We start from the raw sequence: 17616 nt of genomic DNA on the forward strand, positions 1-17616 counted from the left end.
TATGCCAAGTTTAGGTTTTATACATCGCGATTTGAGCATAGAAACGGACTTGTGCAACATTTTTGTGCATATGCACCGTTTATACATGAGGCCCCTGGTATCTACACCAAAATCAGATTAAAATATCTAACAGTAAATAATAATAAAAATCTTACTCCTGTTATAGAACTGTCTATCTGTTGAAACCCTTCTTTCAGATCTTCAATGCGAACTAGAAAGATAAAAAAGAGGCATTAGGCAGATGTAATTTACAGCTGTTGGAAACATCTTTTCTTTGGATTTTACAATTAGCAAAAATGATACACAACATATTTAACTGTAAGCATGTGTCTTATTTTGTTGTTATTATTGTTTTAATATTTGGTTTGGGTGCTGCCCAGTGTTCTTGTTAGTATAATAAAGTTAATGTCTCCAAATCACAAACATTGTAAGTAATCCTAAAATAACAAGGCAAAATGGGCATAGATATCCTTTAGTCAATGAGAATCATTCATATGTCACTGTAAACCATCAATCAGAGCCACATTACTATGACAAGTTATGTGGGTGGCAAGTAGGTATTTAATTGTTTAATTTATTTCTAATTGTTGTAGTGTATTTTGGGCAGTGGGCATGTGGCTTGCATCAAAATCCTCCCATGCAAAAAAAATGAGTGTATTTTATAAATATACAGTAGGTTTGTTGAATCCATTTCTGAAATTGGTATTTCTCTAGGACAAACTATTTCTGTGAGATATGAGATTACAAGAAAAATGCCACTTGAATAAAATAAAAAAATGAATAATTTAAATAATAATTTGCTTTATGGCTTAAGTATTGTTCAGAATATTATCTGAATTATATTTTTAGCTGAAAAATTGCAGTTTTCCTTAAAACAACCCAAAATCAAACATTTACTGTACATTTTCTGCTCTCAGGGAGTATTTTTTCTCTCTTCTTATTCCGTCAGAATAGCCAAAAATTTAGAGAGATGATATTTTATTGCGTAGAAGAAGGTGTTGTTTAAATGGCTTGCAAGGTCGGGATGATGCATCCATTGTCGTAAATAGGTAACAGGTAAGCAAATAGTAAAAGAATACATGCCCTTCTTTACTGAGGTAAAAAAGACTGTATGCCACAGGTTTCTTGGGAACATAAAGGTGGAAAACTACGAGAACTAGTTGAAGAGCTTCCTATCTAACACTTGGGTGCAACATGTCTTTAAAAATCCATTTCCTACAATATCATCTGGGTTTTTCCCCGAAAACATGAGAGCGATCTCTGATAAACATGTGGAAAGGTTCCACCAGAACGCTTCTCAGATTCAGTGTCCTTAAATTCGGAGATGTTAAACTGGAAAGTGGAGTGAGTCTAACATTATTTTCAAATTTTCATTTAAGACTGCTTGTGACAAATAAGGTAAAACACAGAAATATCTGTCAATGACTTTCTGTGGATTATATGCAAGTATTTGCTGTTGGTAATTGCAAAAATACAGTATGTAAACAGATATTAGTGCAATAAAATTAGAATAAAAAACAACCTACTGCAAGTAACAACTCCCAAGACAATCAGTTCATTAGGTTGATCAGTTTTCTCTTTGAGCCTCAGAGTACAGGGACACGAATTATCACCATTCAGCTTACTGCAAAGATCCCGGGTCAGATTTTGTGCAGTCTCTGAAAGCCTGAAAGCTTCCTACATTAAAAAAAATGCTACATTAAGACACTCGACTTCACAATTACTGTAACAGGAAAACGGTAAAACGCTAAAAATTAGATATACTTCATCGTAAGAAAGTTGTATTTTAATTTTTTTCATTTTTTAAAAATACAGTGGAACCTCTAGATACGAGTTTAATTCATTCCAGCACTGAGCTTGTATAGCGAATTTCTCATATCTAGAACAAACTTCCCCATTGAAAATAATGGAAATCCAGTTAATCTGTTCCGCACCCCAAATATATTAACATAAAAATCAATTTTCCTAACAAATAACACTGATAAATTATATATACTGTAGTCTACCTTTAATAAATAACACTGGTAAATAATATAACTGATTATTAAAAGAATTAAAACAGGTGTCCAAAGTGCAGTAGAGCGTTCAATAAATCTTTAAATAAATAATCCTTAAAACAGTTGTGAAGTGGAGGTTTCAAATACACAAGAATAACAATCCTTTAACATGAGGTTAAAACGTCAAAAGGATGCAGTCTTTAAAAAACAGATGACAATCCCCGGTGCTTCTTCTCTGTTAGCGTCTTACCTGCGGGCTCTGCAACAGGCGAGACACTCTTAATGCAGCTGACCTTCTCTACACCGTCCTGCTTCAGCTGTTTGGCTCGCCTGTTCAGCTCACTGTTCAGCTACACGCGAGCCTGCACTCGCTCGCTCGCTCGCTCGCTCTCCCGCACCGACTTCCTCCTGCCTGCCTGCCTGCCTGCCTGCGCTCTCTCCTCTCTTTTCTTTTACTTCTTCTCCCCCTTAACCGGCTCGCGCTTCTCTATATATGCGGGGAGGACATGGCAGCTGCAGCCCATCAGCCACAGGAACAATCATGGATGTGGGCAGTTTCCCACCTGTGCACTTAAGTGAGAAACGCAGACACTGCAGATCGCGGCTCGCAACTGCTACCACGCCCCCTCGCTAAGCCGCGAGCTATACCCACAGCCTGGCTCGTGGCTCGTTACACGAGCCAATGCTCGCATTTAGATCTGAATTTTTCGCTCAAACTTTCCTCGTATTTTGAATTTCTCGTATACAGAGGGGATCGTATCTCGAGGTTCCACTGTACTAAATTAAAAGCATTAATTAAGGACTCAAAAAAAATTGAGAAAGCTTAAAAATATAAACACTACAAATATTACAACTTGATTCTGTTGTTGTGAACTACAGCAAATGATTAAGCAGTGGGTCAAAATCCAATGGTTTTCCTGTTTAGTTTACTACGTATTAGCAATACATTTAATCTGGACAGTCTATTACATTCGAGACTCTTTTTTCTCCAAGGTTTTTGCCCTGTCTATAGAAGAGTACACACATGATGTGTCCTTAATGTGTCAACACTTAACATGGGGTAAGAAAGAGAAAAGTTTTTCTTGGTTATAAATGATCGCCTAGCCAACATCCACCGGAAGCTGGTTGATTTTAGCTATACAATGTTGATGAGGGACGGGTAAAGTAGTCCCGACGAGCCTTTGAGGAACAAACTCACACCTGATTTTTCCTACCCTAGGTGTAGCTTCTCATAGAAGATTGAAATTTTGGGGCTGATCCCGAGTGCCATTTGAATTGTATCACATTTATGACATCAAGCAACATTTCTTTGAATTCTGAAGAATGTTTTGACTTGATTTTGTATTGGCATATCAAAAAGACAACTGTATGCAGCCCCTTTACGCATTTCAGATATGACAAAATACTAAGTGATACCAAGTGTATTTATTTCCAGCTTAATTTGAGACTGAAATATTACCCACCAAGTTCATTAACCACTTATGTCCTCATAGGGGTTTTTGGCATTATCGTGCCTAAATTACCTACCCAAAAATAAATGGCAATTATTCTGCCTGCGTAATAAAAGAGCTGCAAATAGCTAAAGAGTAACGAGTGCAACACTTTTTTTTTTTTTTAAAGAAAGCAATTATATGATTAAAAACTTGTTGTTTATGCCAGTGGTTCTCATTAGGCTGACTCTGGTTCAGCTCCAGACCCAAACAAAATTAAAACTGGAATGTGAACAAAACAAACACTCACTTATTTTGTTTATTTGCCATCAACATACATGAAAAAAAGTACTATGTAAGCTATCTATTTTCAAAAATTTAATAACTGATGCTCTTGTATCTGAGAAGCTGCAACACTGTGTGTGTGAACTTGATGACCACTGCTCAAGAACTCACTGCATTAAGCAAGCTTTTCCTTAAACTTTCAACTTTGCCATTCCACAGGCTGCAGTGAGCATATACTCGGCAAATTGACAATGGTTAAAACTCAGAAAAAAAGTAAAAATGGTGTGTTCAAAAATGTTCTGAACGAAGAACATGAAAGCTGAAATTGAAAACTGTCTATTTAAGAATGGGTGGACTGAAAAGTAGTTTTTCATTCTTCCAGAAGGAAATACAAAACCAATGTGTTAAATCTGCCAAAAAACAAATGCACTGTAATGAGTAGTAAACATGAAACACCACTATGACAACAAACATATACTTTTTGAGGAGAACTATCACCAGGGCACTGAGGTAAAAGCCAAAAAATAAAAGAGTTGAAGTCATCATAACAATCTACAAGCAGAATAATTATTATTACAATAGCTCAGCAACAGCATTCAATGGAAATCTCTCTAAGAGTTCTGCGGGTCTTGGGCAAGCATAAGATACCCCCCTCTGATGCTGAAATAGTAAAGAATGAATGAGTGAAGTGATACAAGCTATGTTTGATGAAAAACAAATGGATGAAATAACTAAAAAAATACTTTGTTCAGATTCCAATGTAGCAAGACGAACTGAAATACTTGCTGAAGATTTACTAAAGCAACTTAGTTACTGTATGCCATTAAAAAGGAAAAAGTAATTTCACTAGCTATGGATGAATCAACAGTTATCACAGATAAAGTACCCCTGATTTTCTCTGTTAGATTTTATGATGAAGAAAAGAAGGGATTCTGTGACGATGTCTTTGGTCTGAAAACTCTTCATGGCCACACAGGAGGGGAAGACCTCAATATTGCAGATGCAGAGTGAACGAGAGATTGACCTGAGGCATGTTGTGTCAACAGCTACCATCCATGACAGAGAAAGAGAAGGGATTGGTGAAATGCTTGAAAGATCATCACTCAGACCTGAAATCCTATCACTGCATAATCCCCCATTTGGCATTTTGTGTGCAATTCTAGGAGAAATGTACTCGGAAGTTATGACAACAGTGATGAAACTTCTTAGTTATTTGAAAGCATCATCGGCACTGCGTCATCATGTATTGTGCACATTTCTGATTGAAGTTAGTAAAACATTTGATGATTTACTTTTCCACAATAAATGTTAGGTGGCTAAGCATTGGAATGGTATTGGAACTTTTAGGGTTACTCAGATAGAACTCTATTTTTTTCTGTCTGAACACAGCAACACAAAAGCTAAATAGTTTGTGGATTTCATGTAGAAAAAAATAAAAGGAAGTTGTTGCTTTTTTGTCTGATATAAAATCCCACCCTGCTGACCTAAAAGTCAGTCTCCAGGGTAGAAACGCCACAATATGTGACCTCATATCAGCAGTGCATTCTTTCCAAAGAAAACTGTAGATATTTAAGTATAACATATGGGAGGGCCTGCTTCCCTTCCCAAAACATTTGGCACAAACAAAAGGAAAACAGACATCAAAATTATGTTGAGCTCCTGGACAAACTGACTGAAAATTTGAAGATTTCAGCCTGCGAAAACAAGCTCTACTTTTCATTGGAAATCCATTTGCTTACAAAGTGTCACACAATTCTCCATGGAAGGCCAGAATGGGCCAGTGCTGTTTTACTGCAAAATCAGTTGACTGACCTCCTTTGAAGGAAGCTAACTGTGACCATGCCGCTTTCTGGATTAGGATGGTTACAGTAGCAAATGTTCTGCTTCAAATTCTTACAATGTATGCCTGCCTCAATGCATTGCTGTGAATCAAAACTTTCAACTATGAATATGATAAAAAAATTCATTCAGACTCACCAACAACCACTTGCACAAGTGTCTCTGGTTGGCAAACACACCTTTTGTGACACATTTTTAAGGTTTGGTTACAAAAAGAAGGTGTCATTTTTCTCTTTAAAACTGCCATGCTTATTTGCAAATACAATAGTTCACAAATGACTAGAAATTTGTTCTGGACGCAGTTCTGCTCTGTGGCTATTTGCTCACTGGACCCACTGTTCTCTGGAATCTTGACTCGGGAGTAAATTTGGTTAAGTAAACCTTTAAGATATTATATTTAAGTACCACTGGTTTACACTAATATCAACTAAATAAAACACACACAAAATTGGGATTTCTCTTCAGAAAATGGATTTTATGGTATCCCCAAGACATTTTATGGAATCAATTTTCTTTTGTACCCCAATCTGTCAGCTCTCATTGTATCATGTTTAGATGTCATATCCCATAGCACCGCAAAGTTTAGCACAGGATGCCCCCCTTTTTGGTACGAATTAGTCTCTTGCACATAAACAATCTCCCAAAACAAGTATTGTAGTTGCAATTATACACATTTTTTATTTTTTAGAAAAAAACAAATATATATATATATATATATATACACACAAACCCACACATAAGCAACAAGTAAAGAATTTGTAACTATGAATGTATAATTATGTACTCACTCAAACCTTTACTTTCAGAATAATTTTACATGCCCGTTTGCCACTAGACACAGAGAGAGAAGTTACATTTTGTACACTAGATTGCGGTTTTTGTGCTTCAATTCACACATTTTCTCCTGCCATCTGCTGCAGTTTCACCACAGAAGTATGGTGTTTTCTTCTTTGTTGCTTTTTTCATGCATCAGTCTGGAATAAACTAAGTACATGCATACATTTTCATACCAGCTTCTCCCAGTGCTAGGTTGAGGAGTTTGGGACAATGCCTTTGCTGACAGCCCTGAGCACAGGGTCCCTGAGCTTGTCACACACACCTCACACGTACCTGAACAATTGTTTCTCAGCCACTTTTGGCTTGCTATTGGCCATCGCTGGGTCATGAGCACATGAGATTTGTTCACAGTATGATGGGGCGAAACCCCCTACCCCCCAATAAAAAAAAGAGGATCACCAGAGCTGTGCAAGATTTCATAGGATGCGCATTTATGCATGGGAGCTAGGCGAGCTCGATTAGAAACAAGTTAAAAAAATATGGCATGGCATTGTTGATCCCATCTATGAAGGGCCAGGGGGCAGAATTAAACTGTGAGCAAGTCACAAGCTGAAACAGCATACTTTGAAATTATTCTATCAGCAATATTTACAAATCAAGGGTGGGTCTGAGTCATTCTTAATAAAGTCAAAACTGTGATTAGAATGTAACTCAAGCTTTGTGCGTAATAGTGCGTGAAGATGAGCTCTCACACATGCAGTATATTTCCTGCCCATTACACCAGCTGTGACATGTAATATGAATGAGCATTCAAAGACAACTATACATAATTGGAATGCTCTGAACCTTGTGTGAAAACTGAATAATGAAAGAGAGTAGACATCTTGTAAACTTATGATTTATTTGAAAGAAGATACCCCTGGGTACGTAAAAATACCATCAGTGCTTTTGATTAAGTTGTGGGTTTATGGCAACATACAAACAACTTTGAAATATGGTGGTGTCCCACTGGCAAAACACCTTGTGCATAAGTGGCTTCCTTTAAAATACTTAAACATGACTGTAAGGTGTTGCATGGTGATGTAGTGGTCAGTGCTGTTGTCTCACTACATTCGTTGTGAGCCTGACTTAAAGCGTCAGTTGCTAAAGACAAGCACAAAAAAACTACACGTTATGTATAATTTTTACAAATAAAAAGATACAAATAATGCTACAAAATTAGTTGCATTAGAGATAATCTCAAATTTTAATTGAGTGCAAATAAACAGAAAGGGGAAAAAAAACAAATAGGAGAACATGTTAAACATTTGAATCTCCACCTCCCAGCGTTTAAGCAATAGCCAGGTGCATTAGTATAAAACATGAAGTAACATGAAACTTCCAGGGCTCAGCATAATACACAGAATCTGTCATGATCTGGTCTTGGTTTTATATTTTTTCAGCATTTTCCTTTTCCTCTAAAAAGAATGGAGTTATCATGCTGGAGTTTTTAGAGGTGAAATGAAATGAAATGTTCTGATTTTTTTAAGACATTCTGAAGATGTAATTTTTGAAATATGTCTTATCGCATTTTTATTATGGGTGCCGTCATTGTTTACTGTTTGTAATGCAGGGTTCTCAGGCTGTTGCTAGGCAGTGTGATCGGCAGTGAGCAAAGCGTGACATCTTCACCACGACGGTATATAAGGTCAGCATCACACATTTCCTGACTGCCCAAGTTTGTGAATAAACCAAAATGTATTTCTTTCTATGATTTTATTTCACATTCTACCCTTTGTTCATTTAATTTCTGCACTCCCAGTTATGTCCATGACTTGTTATTACAATAACATTACAATCTATCTTCTGATTCCATCTTACTTTAAACTGCTCCTACCCTGTGCAGTTAGTACAAAAACACTGAAAATTAAATCTACAGGTTTTGAGCTGCTGTAATTTTTAGAATTCTGTCTAAACATTTTCAAGTTTTTGATTTTTTATACCAAACTTTAAACAAAATATCTTGTATTTTAACATCACTAGTTTTAACTTAGCAATACTAGCATCACAGACAACGCTCAGGCAAGAATTTCAAACCCAGGATGCTGGAGCCATAAGGCAGAAGTGCTCTTTTTCTGCCCTATGTAAGAAAAAATCATCTATACAGTATTCAGTTTGTTAGTAACTGACAATTTATTACTAATGTTATCAATTTTAACCATGTTACACAGCTTCAGACACATACATGGCTTCCTGTTGTTGTACTTCCTTATTTACATAAAAACTACACCCAAAATATCACCTGTGACCAGTCAAGTGAACCAGAAGGTATCCATATCTTTGGAAAAGTAGTGTTAGGAATCTGTGGTAAAATGTATTCCTTTCAGTTTCTTTTTGTGGATAAGATGTTTGGACAACTTGACTTTTCTGAGGCTGTTACTACATTCAAAATTGTTGTAATTGTTAGATATGATCTAAACATCAAAAGAATTCCAACTGAGTTTTTCATTGTTCTTTGAGTATTTGGCTCTAAACCCGGTACCAAAACCTTGACCTAACCTACTTATCATTCTTAGTCATCCTCTAAAATACAATGGGACTTTTTACATTACTACATGTATGCTAACTAAAAAGATTACAATATGCAAGTTTCGAGGCAACTCAGGCCCCTTCTTCAGGCAAGATGTGATTACATCTTGCCTGAAGAAGAGGCCTGAGTTGCCTCGAAAGCTTGCATATTGTAATCTTTTTAGTTAGCCAATAAAAGGTGTCATTTTGCTTGGCTTTTCTCTACATTCATAATGGCTAACACAGTATAACACCCTAGTACTACATGTATGCTGAATAATTAATCAAAATAGCTTCAGCAAAAGTTTTCCGTAAGAAATTTTTAGTTAACAATCTGTCTTCAAATATACATAATATTAATAAAATGAAATTCCAAAAAAAACTTGTTTAATAGCTCTCGCTAAGCCTATCACCAAACAATGATAATTGTAACATTTTGTGACCAAGATCTGCCTAAGCCAGGGGCCTCATTTTAAACCAATTTCATTCAACTAACTTCCAAATCAGATGGGAGTTTCTGCTTGTTTTTTGTAGAACGTTTGGGTTAATTAGATTATCTGCCTCAACTCACTTTCTGCCGTTTCATAAATATGCTATGGGTTTTGCTGCTCTCTGAACCTCACAGATTTTCTTTCGCAGTCACAACAAAGGCATAAATGTAATCTGTATTTTGTATTTACCTGTATTTTTTTATTTACCTGTTAACTATTCTGGCCTCTTAACTATTACCTGCATTAATAAACAATTTAAAATAAGATGCTGACATATTTAAATGCAGTAATTTAAAAGGACAGGGAGGAACAACATGTAGGGTTTAGAAAAAAATCAACCATTTTACTTAACGAAAAACCGGTTGATTTTGTCTGAAATATAAAATATGCATCAAGCAAAATGAGAGCATTTACACCAACACACTGCTTCTAATTAGGAAACTGGTTTCAGTAAAACACCACTGCACTCTTTAACAGGTTTAAGACCCTTGCATATGAATATCTGTATGCAACTATTAGCTCAGCTTAGTCACTCAAAATATTTAATATGTACCTTCAGGGGAGTAAGGGGAGTAACCAGCAAATGTACGTTGTATTATAGATGTACTCATAGCCCAAACGAAACACAAACAATTTAAAATAAGTACTCAATGAGGGCATTGCATTAGTAATTGACAAAATACAATATGAATATTCAATTCTACTTGTTCCACTTATGATGATTCTTCTCAAGCAACATTAATAAACTAGTAAAATAAATGAAAAACTCAATACTTTCCAGATACTAGTTTTTCTGGTGATAAAGACTACTTAACTTACACACTGTATTAACGTTTTGGTCCTACTTACACAATTTGATGAGCCTGTTGATTTCAGAGTAATACCAGACTGATTTTCCGTCAACATTTCTTCTTTTAAACACTCTATTCCACTGTCATTCTGCAAAAGCACAAAACATTTTCACATTAAACACCTACAAATGCAAAAAAATAAATATATATATGTGCAGTGACATAGACACTTTTGTCCAGAATAATCCAGCTATACAAATAGAAATTAAATTCTCTTCTGCTTAAGACTTAATGTAAACAAAACAGATGAATAACCTTGTAAGTGGAAATAAACTCATCTTAAAAAGTTTTACTGACATTATGAACTTAGTTAATTTAAGTACAGTATTACCATCTACATAATCAGTGGAGATCTACTTATTGTGCTGAACAACATAACAATGCTAGTAATCCCAGAGTCTTATTCTCTACAATTGATCGTCTGCTAAAACCAGATCACTCAATGGAATGCCTCCAAAAACTTCCAGTGAAACTTGTGAGGCTTTTGCTGTAGATTGATAGATAGATAGATAGATAGATAGATAGATAGATAGATAGATAGATAGATAGATAGATAGATAGATAGATAGATAGATAGATAGATAGATAGATAGATAGATAGATAGATAGATACTTTATTAATCCCAATGGGAAATTCACAATGTATAAAACTGTATGTTTTAATCAAAACATGATATATTACATCTCCACAATACTGATCCTCTTAAACCCCTGTACTCCATTATAAACAAATTAAATTCTTTCACCAGGATAGATTTACTTGATTTATATAAAATAATTTCTCAACTGAGACCATCCACCTGCATCCTTGACCCAATACCAACATGTTTTTTCAAAGAAGCATCAGGCATTCTAATTGATAGTATTCTTGACATTGTAAACTCGTAATTAGATACGGGGTCTTCCCAGACTGTCTTAAGACTGCTGTAGTTAAACTCCTGCTCAAGAAAAATAATCTTGATTCCTCTGCTTTTGAAAATTTTAGACCTAACCTAAATCTTAGAGAAGGCAGTTATTATGCAGCTAAATGGCCACCTCAATAAACATGCCATTCTTGATAAGTTTCAGTCGGGTTTCAGAACAAATCACAGTACAGAAACTGCACTCATTAAAGTAGTAAATGACTTGCGGGTAAATGCAGACAAGGGCTGTTTATCTGTTCTCATCCTCTTAGATCTGATACCATTGATCACAATATTCTTAGAAATCCTCTTAGTCAATGGGTGGGCCTCTCTGACAGGGTCTTAAATTGGTTTGAGTCCTACCTGGCATGGAGAAAATTTTTTGTTAGTTGTGGTAATTATACTTCAAAGACACATGACATTTTATATGGAGTTCCACAAGGCTCTATCTTGGGTCCACTGCTCTTTTCGATCTACATGCTTCTGTTAGGTCAGTTTATCTCAAGGCATAATGTGAGCTACCACAGCTATGCTGATGACATACAACTATATTTATCAATAGCACCTGATGACCCCAACATTCTTGATTCAGTGATACAATGTCTTACTTGTGTTTCTAAATGGACGAGTAGTAATTTTCTCAAACTAAATAAGGAGAAAACAAAAATTTTAGTGATTGGCAAAAATGGATATAATGAGGTTATTAGAAATAAACTTGATGCATTAGGATTAAAAGTCAAGACAGAGGTAAAGAATTTAGGGGTAACTATTGACTCTGACCTGAATTTTAAATCACATATTAATCAGATTACTAGGACAGCATTTTTTCACTTAAGAAATACAGCAAAAGTTAGACCCCTTATAACATTGCAAGATGCTGAGAAATTAGTTCGCGCTTTTGTTTTCAGTCGACTAGATTACTGTAACGCACTCCTCTCAGGACTACCAAAAAAAAGACATCAATCAACTGCAACTAGTGCAGAATGCAGCTGCTAGAATCTTAACTCGGAAAAGAAAATCCGAGCACATCTCTCCAGTTTTGATGTCATTACATTGGTTACCTGTGTCATTTAGAATTGACTTTAAAATGGTGCTTATGGTTTACAAAGCCTTAAGTAATCTCGCTCCATCCCATATTTCAGAATGTCTTACACCTTACACTCCTAATCGTAACCTTAGATCTTCAAATGAGTATCTGCTTATAATTCCAAGAGCTAAACTTAAAAGAAGTGGTGAGGCGGCCTTCTGCTGTTATGCACCTAAAATCTGGAATAGCTTGCCAAAAGAAATTCGCCAGGCTAATATGGTGGAGCACTTTAAAACACGGCTGAAAACTCTTTACTTTAACATGGCTTTCTCATAGCTTCATTTTAGTTTAATCCTGACGCTCTGTACATTCAATGAATTATCATTACCTACTTTCTATGCTGTTCTTTTTCCATTTTTCTGTGGTAGCGATCTGTGCCACCACCACCTGATCAAAGTACCATGATGTCCCTACAATGAGGACTGATTGAGGTCATTTATGTTAGGTAGAGTTTTTGTTTTTTTGTTTTTTCTGTCCTCCCTGGCCATTGGACCTTACTTTTATTCTATGTTAATTAGTATTACTAATTTTATTTTCTTATATATTTTGTCTTTTTTCTCTTCCATCATCCTGTAAAGCACTTTGAGCTACATCATTTGTATGAAAATGTGCTGTATAAATAAATGTTGTTGTTGTTGAAATTTGTTCCTTCACAAGAATTATAATCTCAAAATCAATTAAACCCAAAACTCTCGTTTCAATAACACAGGCTTCCAAAGTTCACTTTATGTGATCACCATGCATATGGTAAGCCAAATTAACATTTAGAGATAACTCAAAATTAATTTCAGATATCTTGAAATGCAATTTACTTTTTAAGATATCTGAAAACTCGTTTTGAGATATCTCAAAATATATTCCTCAAATAATCATTTTATGATATATGAAATTCATTTGAAAAAATGTATTTTAGATATCTCAAACTACAGTAAATTTCAAGATATCCTAAATGTTTTATATATCTTAATTATATTTCAAAATATTTTAAAACAACTATCTGTTCATTTTAAGATATCACAAATTAATTTTATCATTTTCAGATATCTCAAAAAATTTCCTGTCCATTTCCAGATATCTTGAAACGGCTGCCTGTCCTTTTTCAGATAACATAAATGCATTTCAACATATCTCAAAATAACTTCCTGTGTGTTTAAAGATATCTGAAATTAATTTTGAGATATCTTAAAATAGACAGGATATGCTGTTACAAGAATAGGACATTTTAGAGATGATTTTGAGATATATCGTATCAGATATCTTGAAATGAACAGGAGGTTAGTTTAAGATACCTTGGAATGTATTTTAGGTATCTTAATATGCCTACAGACATATTTTAAAGTATTTCAAATCTATTTGAGGTAGCTCAAAATGCACAGCGACTAATTTCAAGATACAGTGGTACCTTGACATACGAGTGCCCCAACATTTTTTGATACAAGCCGTCACTAGGTCGATTTTTTGCCTTGAGTTGTCAGCCAAAATTCGAGATACGAGCTATCAAACAGCTTGTCGTCGCACATTCTGAGGAACTGACAATGGAGGAGGTGACGGAACTACTGACGCAGCAACATACAGAGGTTCTGCAGGAGTTTGGTATCGTAGAGGAGCCAGAGGCGGAGGAGGTTATCTCTTCAAGTGAGATAAAGGAAGTGCTGGCAATGTGGGAAAAAGTTTCAGACTTTATTGAAAAGAAACACCCTGAAAAAGTTGCAACTGGTCGTGCAGCAGCGCTATTTAATGACACTTGCCTAACTCATTTCAGAAACATTCTAAAGGGGAGGAAGAAACAAAGCTCCTTGAACAGCTTTCTATTGAAACGCCCTGCGAATGAAAGTGACGAAAGCATGGCAAAAAAGAAAAAAAAAACTAGTGAAGAAGAAAATTAAGTTAAGCAAAAGTGAAGTGAAAGAAAAAAAAATTACAATACACTAATCAACTCCGCCAACATCTGTTTATTTCTTTAGATTCTCTTTTATGTATTAGATTTTACTTTGTATACAATATTTGTTCATTATAAATACATTTTTCTTATGTTTCAAAACATTTAACAAAAAATTGGGGTGGGTTTTTGGGGTCTGGCACGAATTAATCTAATTTCAATTAATTTCAATGGGGAAAACTGATTTGAGATACGAGCATTTTGACTTACGAGCTCAGTCACGGAATGAATTAAACTTGTACCTCAAGGTACCACTGTATCTTGATTTCAATTTGAGATATCCTGAAATGCAGTTCAGATATTTTAAAATGTCTAGTGTATCATTTCAAGATATCAGGAAATCCATTTGAGATATCTTAAAATGCCTTTTGTATTCTTTTTCAAATGTCTTAAATGCATTTTAAGATATCTTAAAATGTATTTTGAAATATCTTTAAATTTTAATTCATCTTTCCAAATACACTGCAGACATTTATTTATGCACTGCATCACTATAACATTAAAATAACAGGTTACAGCCCATTATATAATGTACAACATTTATGCTATTCCATACAATACATATAGCATTTTAATTTTATGCATTCTGCAGCAGATTTCTTTTTAAGCTTTTATGCTGTATTTTTCCTTTAAAAAACAAATAAATGTACCTAATCATTAGCACTGTTTAAAAAATGTTTTGTTTTGAAGAAGAGTTCTGAATGGAAATAAATGAATATAAGTAAGATTTATACAGTTCTGCAATCTCCAAGATGATACGGTTCATTATGAAATAATAACAAACTGTCATGTGATTATTCTATTAACCACTCCTTAAAATCATAAGGAGCACTCATCAAAATTAAATAATGTGCTTCAAACAACACAAAAGAATTACAGCAGTGGATTAGTTCTTTGTGAACACATATCTATTTTGGAATGTAGCAGAAAATCTCATCTACCAAAAATTATAGAATTTGAGAGTCCTGTACAAAGTTAACACCTCATTTAACTGGCCCATACAAGACAGTGGACAGTGGCCAATGGTAGCACAAAATAGGAGTTTAAAGATACCACTGACTTTACCATATTTGAGAGTTTGCCAGCAGTAGCACTCTTCAATGAAGCCCACTTTCATCCAGTGCCTTTATTATTGTGAAGTCATGTGCACCGTCCTTTGCTGATGCAAGAGAAGTATGAAGTATTTTATATGTTTTTCAGGATACCCTGTGACCTTCTGGAAGATTTTACACTGCCTTGAAGTAACTTTAGCAGGAAGGCTATTGCTGGAAAGATTCACTATTGTTTTCCTTTTGAGCTTGCTATAATCAAGCCTGGCTTTATTTAAATATGTTACTTACTATAAGTATCCCTTGATTTTGTGTTTATTTAATTACTTTTCAAACAGTACTATTTGCCGTTGGATATTTGTGATCACTAGATAAATGTAAAAAGTTTTTAAAAAGTACTATGTTTTCATTAAGGTGCTATTTACCTAAGGTTAGATTTTGGTTAAAGATTTGAAAACATTCACTGTTAAAAATTCAACAACAGAGGAAATCAAGAAAGGGGCAAATATTTTTCAAAACACTTTAAACAGAAAAGCTTACGAGTCCTTTTCTCAAATGGAAAAATATCATTATGATCTAGAGTAAAAACAACTATCTACCTATTTAAAGAGCTTGTGTAAAGAAAAAAAATGTCCCCCTGTGGAAAAATAAAGTTCTGTCTAGATAACCAGAAGACCTGCTGCATAAACCTGAATATTGATTGGTACAACAAGCTTCCAATGTATGATGTGCACACAGGAGGGCAATGGCACTGGCTTTTTAAAAAAATTAAGGCACTCCTTTAATATATAGTACAGTGGAACCTCTAGATACGAGTTTAATTCGTTCCAGCACTGAGCTTGTATAGCGAATTTCTCGTATCTAGAACAAACGTCCCCATTGAAAATAATGGAAATCCAGTTAATCCGTTCCGCATCCCAAATATATTAACATAAAAATCAATTTTCCTAACAAATAACACTGATAAATTATATATACTGTAGTCTACCTTTAATAAATAACACTGGTAAATAATATAACTGATTATTAAAAGAATCAAAACAGGTGTCCAAAGTGCAGTAGAGCATTCAATAAATCTTTAAATAAATAATCCTTAAAACAGTTGTGAAGTGGAGGTTTAAAGTACATAAGAATAACAATCCTTTAACACGAGGTTAAAACGTCAACAGGAAGCAGTCTTCAAAAAACAGATGACAATCCCCGGTGCTTCTTCTCTGTTAGCGTCTCACCTGCTTCTCCCATGCGGGCTCTGCAATAGGCGAGACACTTAATGCAGCTGACCTTCTCTACACCGTCCTGCTTCAGCTGTTTGGCTCGCCTGTTCAGCTACACGCGAGCCTGTACTCGCTCGCTCTCTCGCACCGACTTCCTACTGCTGCGGATTCCTGCCTCCTCCTGCAACCTCCGTTCTCTCTCCTCTCCTCTCTTTTCTTTTACTTCTTCTCCCCCTTAACCGGCTCGCGCTTCTCTATATATGCGGGGAAGACATGGCAGCTGCTAGGGTTACCACTTTTAATACAAAAAAATAAGGGACGCATACGTATTGATTCAAAACGGGACGCGCAATTTCATTCTCAAATACGGGACGATTCCGTATTTTAAAGGACGGGTGGCAACCCTGCCCAGCCCATCAGCCACAGGACAAATCATGGATGTGGGCAGTTTCCCACCTGTGCACTTAGGTGAGAAACGCAGACACCGCAGATCGCCCTGCGGCTCGCTACAGCTACCACGCCCCCTCCCTAAGCCGCGAGCTATACCCACAGCCTGGCTCGTGGCTCGTTACGTGAGCCAATGCTCGTATTTAGATCTGAATTTTTCGCTCATACTTTCCTCGTATTTTGAATTTCTCGTATACAGAGGTGATCGTATCTCGAGGTTTCACTGTATAATCAATTTATTTCAGATTCATTATCTTGTGTACACAGTACAATTACACTCCTATTGTAGCAACCCTGTGTTGATGGGGAAGAAGGGAGGACAACGTGGATTAGGGAAAAAAATTTTAAAAAATGAATAGGTTTATTCTTTTTACTTTCTCGTATGTGAAATATAGAGAAAGTACAATAATCATGAAAAAATTCAAACCTTGAGATTTTGATGAATCTTGACGTTTAAGGCCTCCCTTAGTCCGAAAATACAGTTTTTTGGAATTATGTCTGTGTGTGTGTAAACACAATTGCTCAAAAACACAACAAGATTGATGGATGAAGTTTGGCATGTGGTTGTTACACCAAAATTGTAGATCTGTATTAACTTTTGGGCCAAATCCATCAACTGTGGTACTTAACCTGAACACATACTCGATTTTTTTTTTTATTCATGTAGCTGCAGGGTCCGATTTATTCACCTTTACTTTTATAATAATTGTTCAATATATTATTAATTTGATTTGTTGTTGATGGTTCTTTAATGTACATAA

The 17616-nt window shown here is 35.4% G+C and overlaps 1 protein-coding gene across 1 annotated transcript in view; it reads right to left on the reverse strand.

The window, feature by feature from the left end:
- Positions 1-17616, reverse strand: part of podxl (podocalyxin-like) — a 93452-nt gene that overhangs the window by 13619 nt on the left and 62217 nt on the right. Inside the window, exons 4-6 of the mRNA XM_028814348.2 lie at positions 10216-10305; positions 1527-1677; positions 156-211 (exon numbers count right to left, since the gene is read on the reverse strand). Coding sequence (XP_028670181.2) covers positions 156-211; positions 1527-1677; positions 10216-10305 — 297 coding nt within the window. The remainder of the gene's footprint in view (positions 1-155; positions 212-1526; positions 1678-10215; positions 10306-17616) is intronic.

Source organism: Erpetoichthys calabaricus, chromosome 1 (assembly GCF_900747795.2).
Source record: "Erpetoichthys calabaricus chromosome 1, fErpCal1.3, whole genome shotgun sequence".
NCBI lineage: Eukaryota > Metazoa > Chordata > Cladistia > Polypteriformes > Polypteridae > Erpetoichthys > Erpetoichthys calabaricus.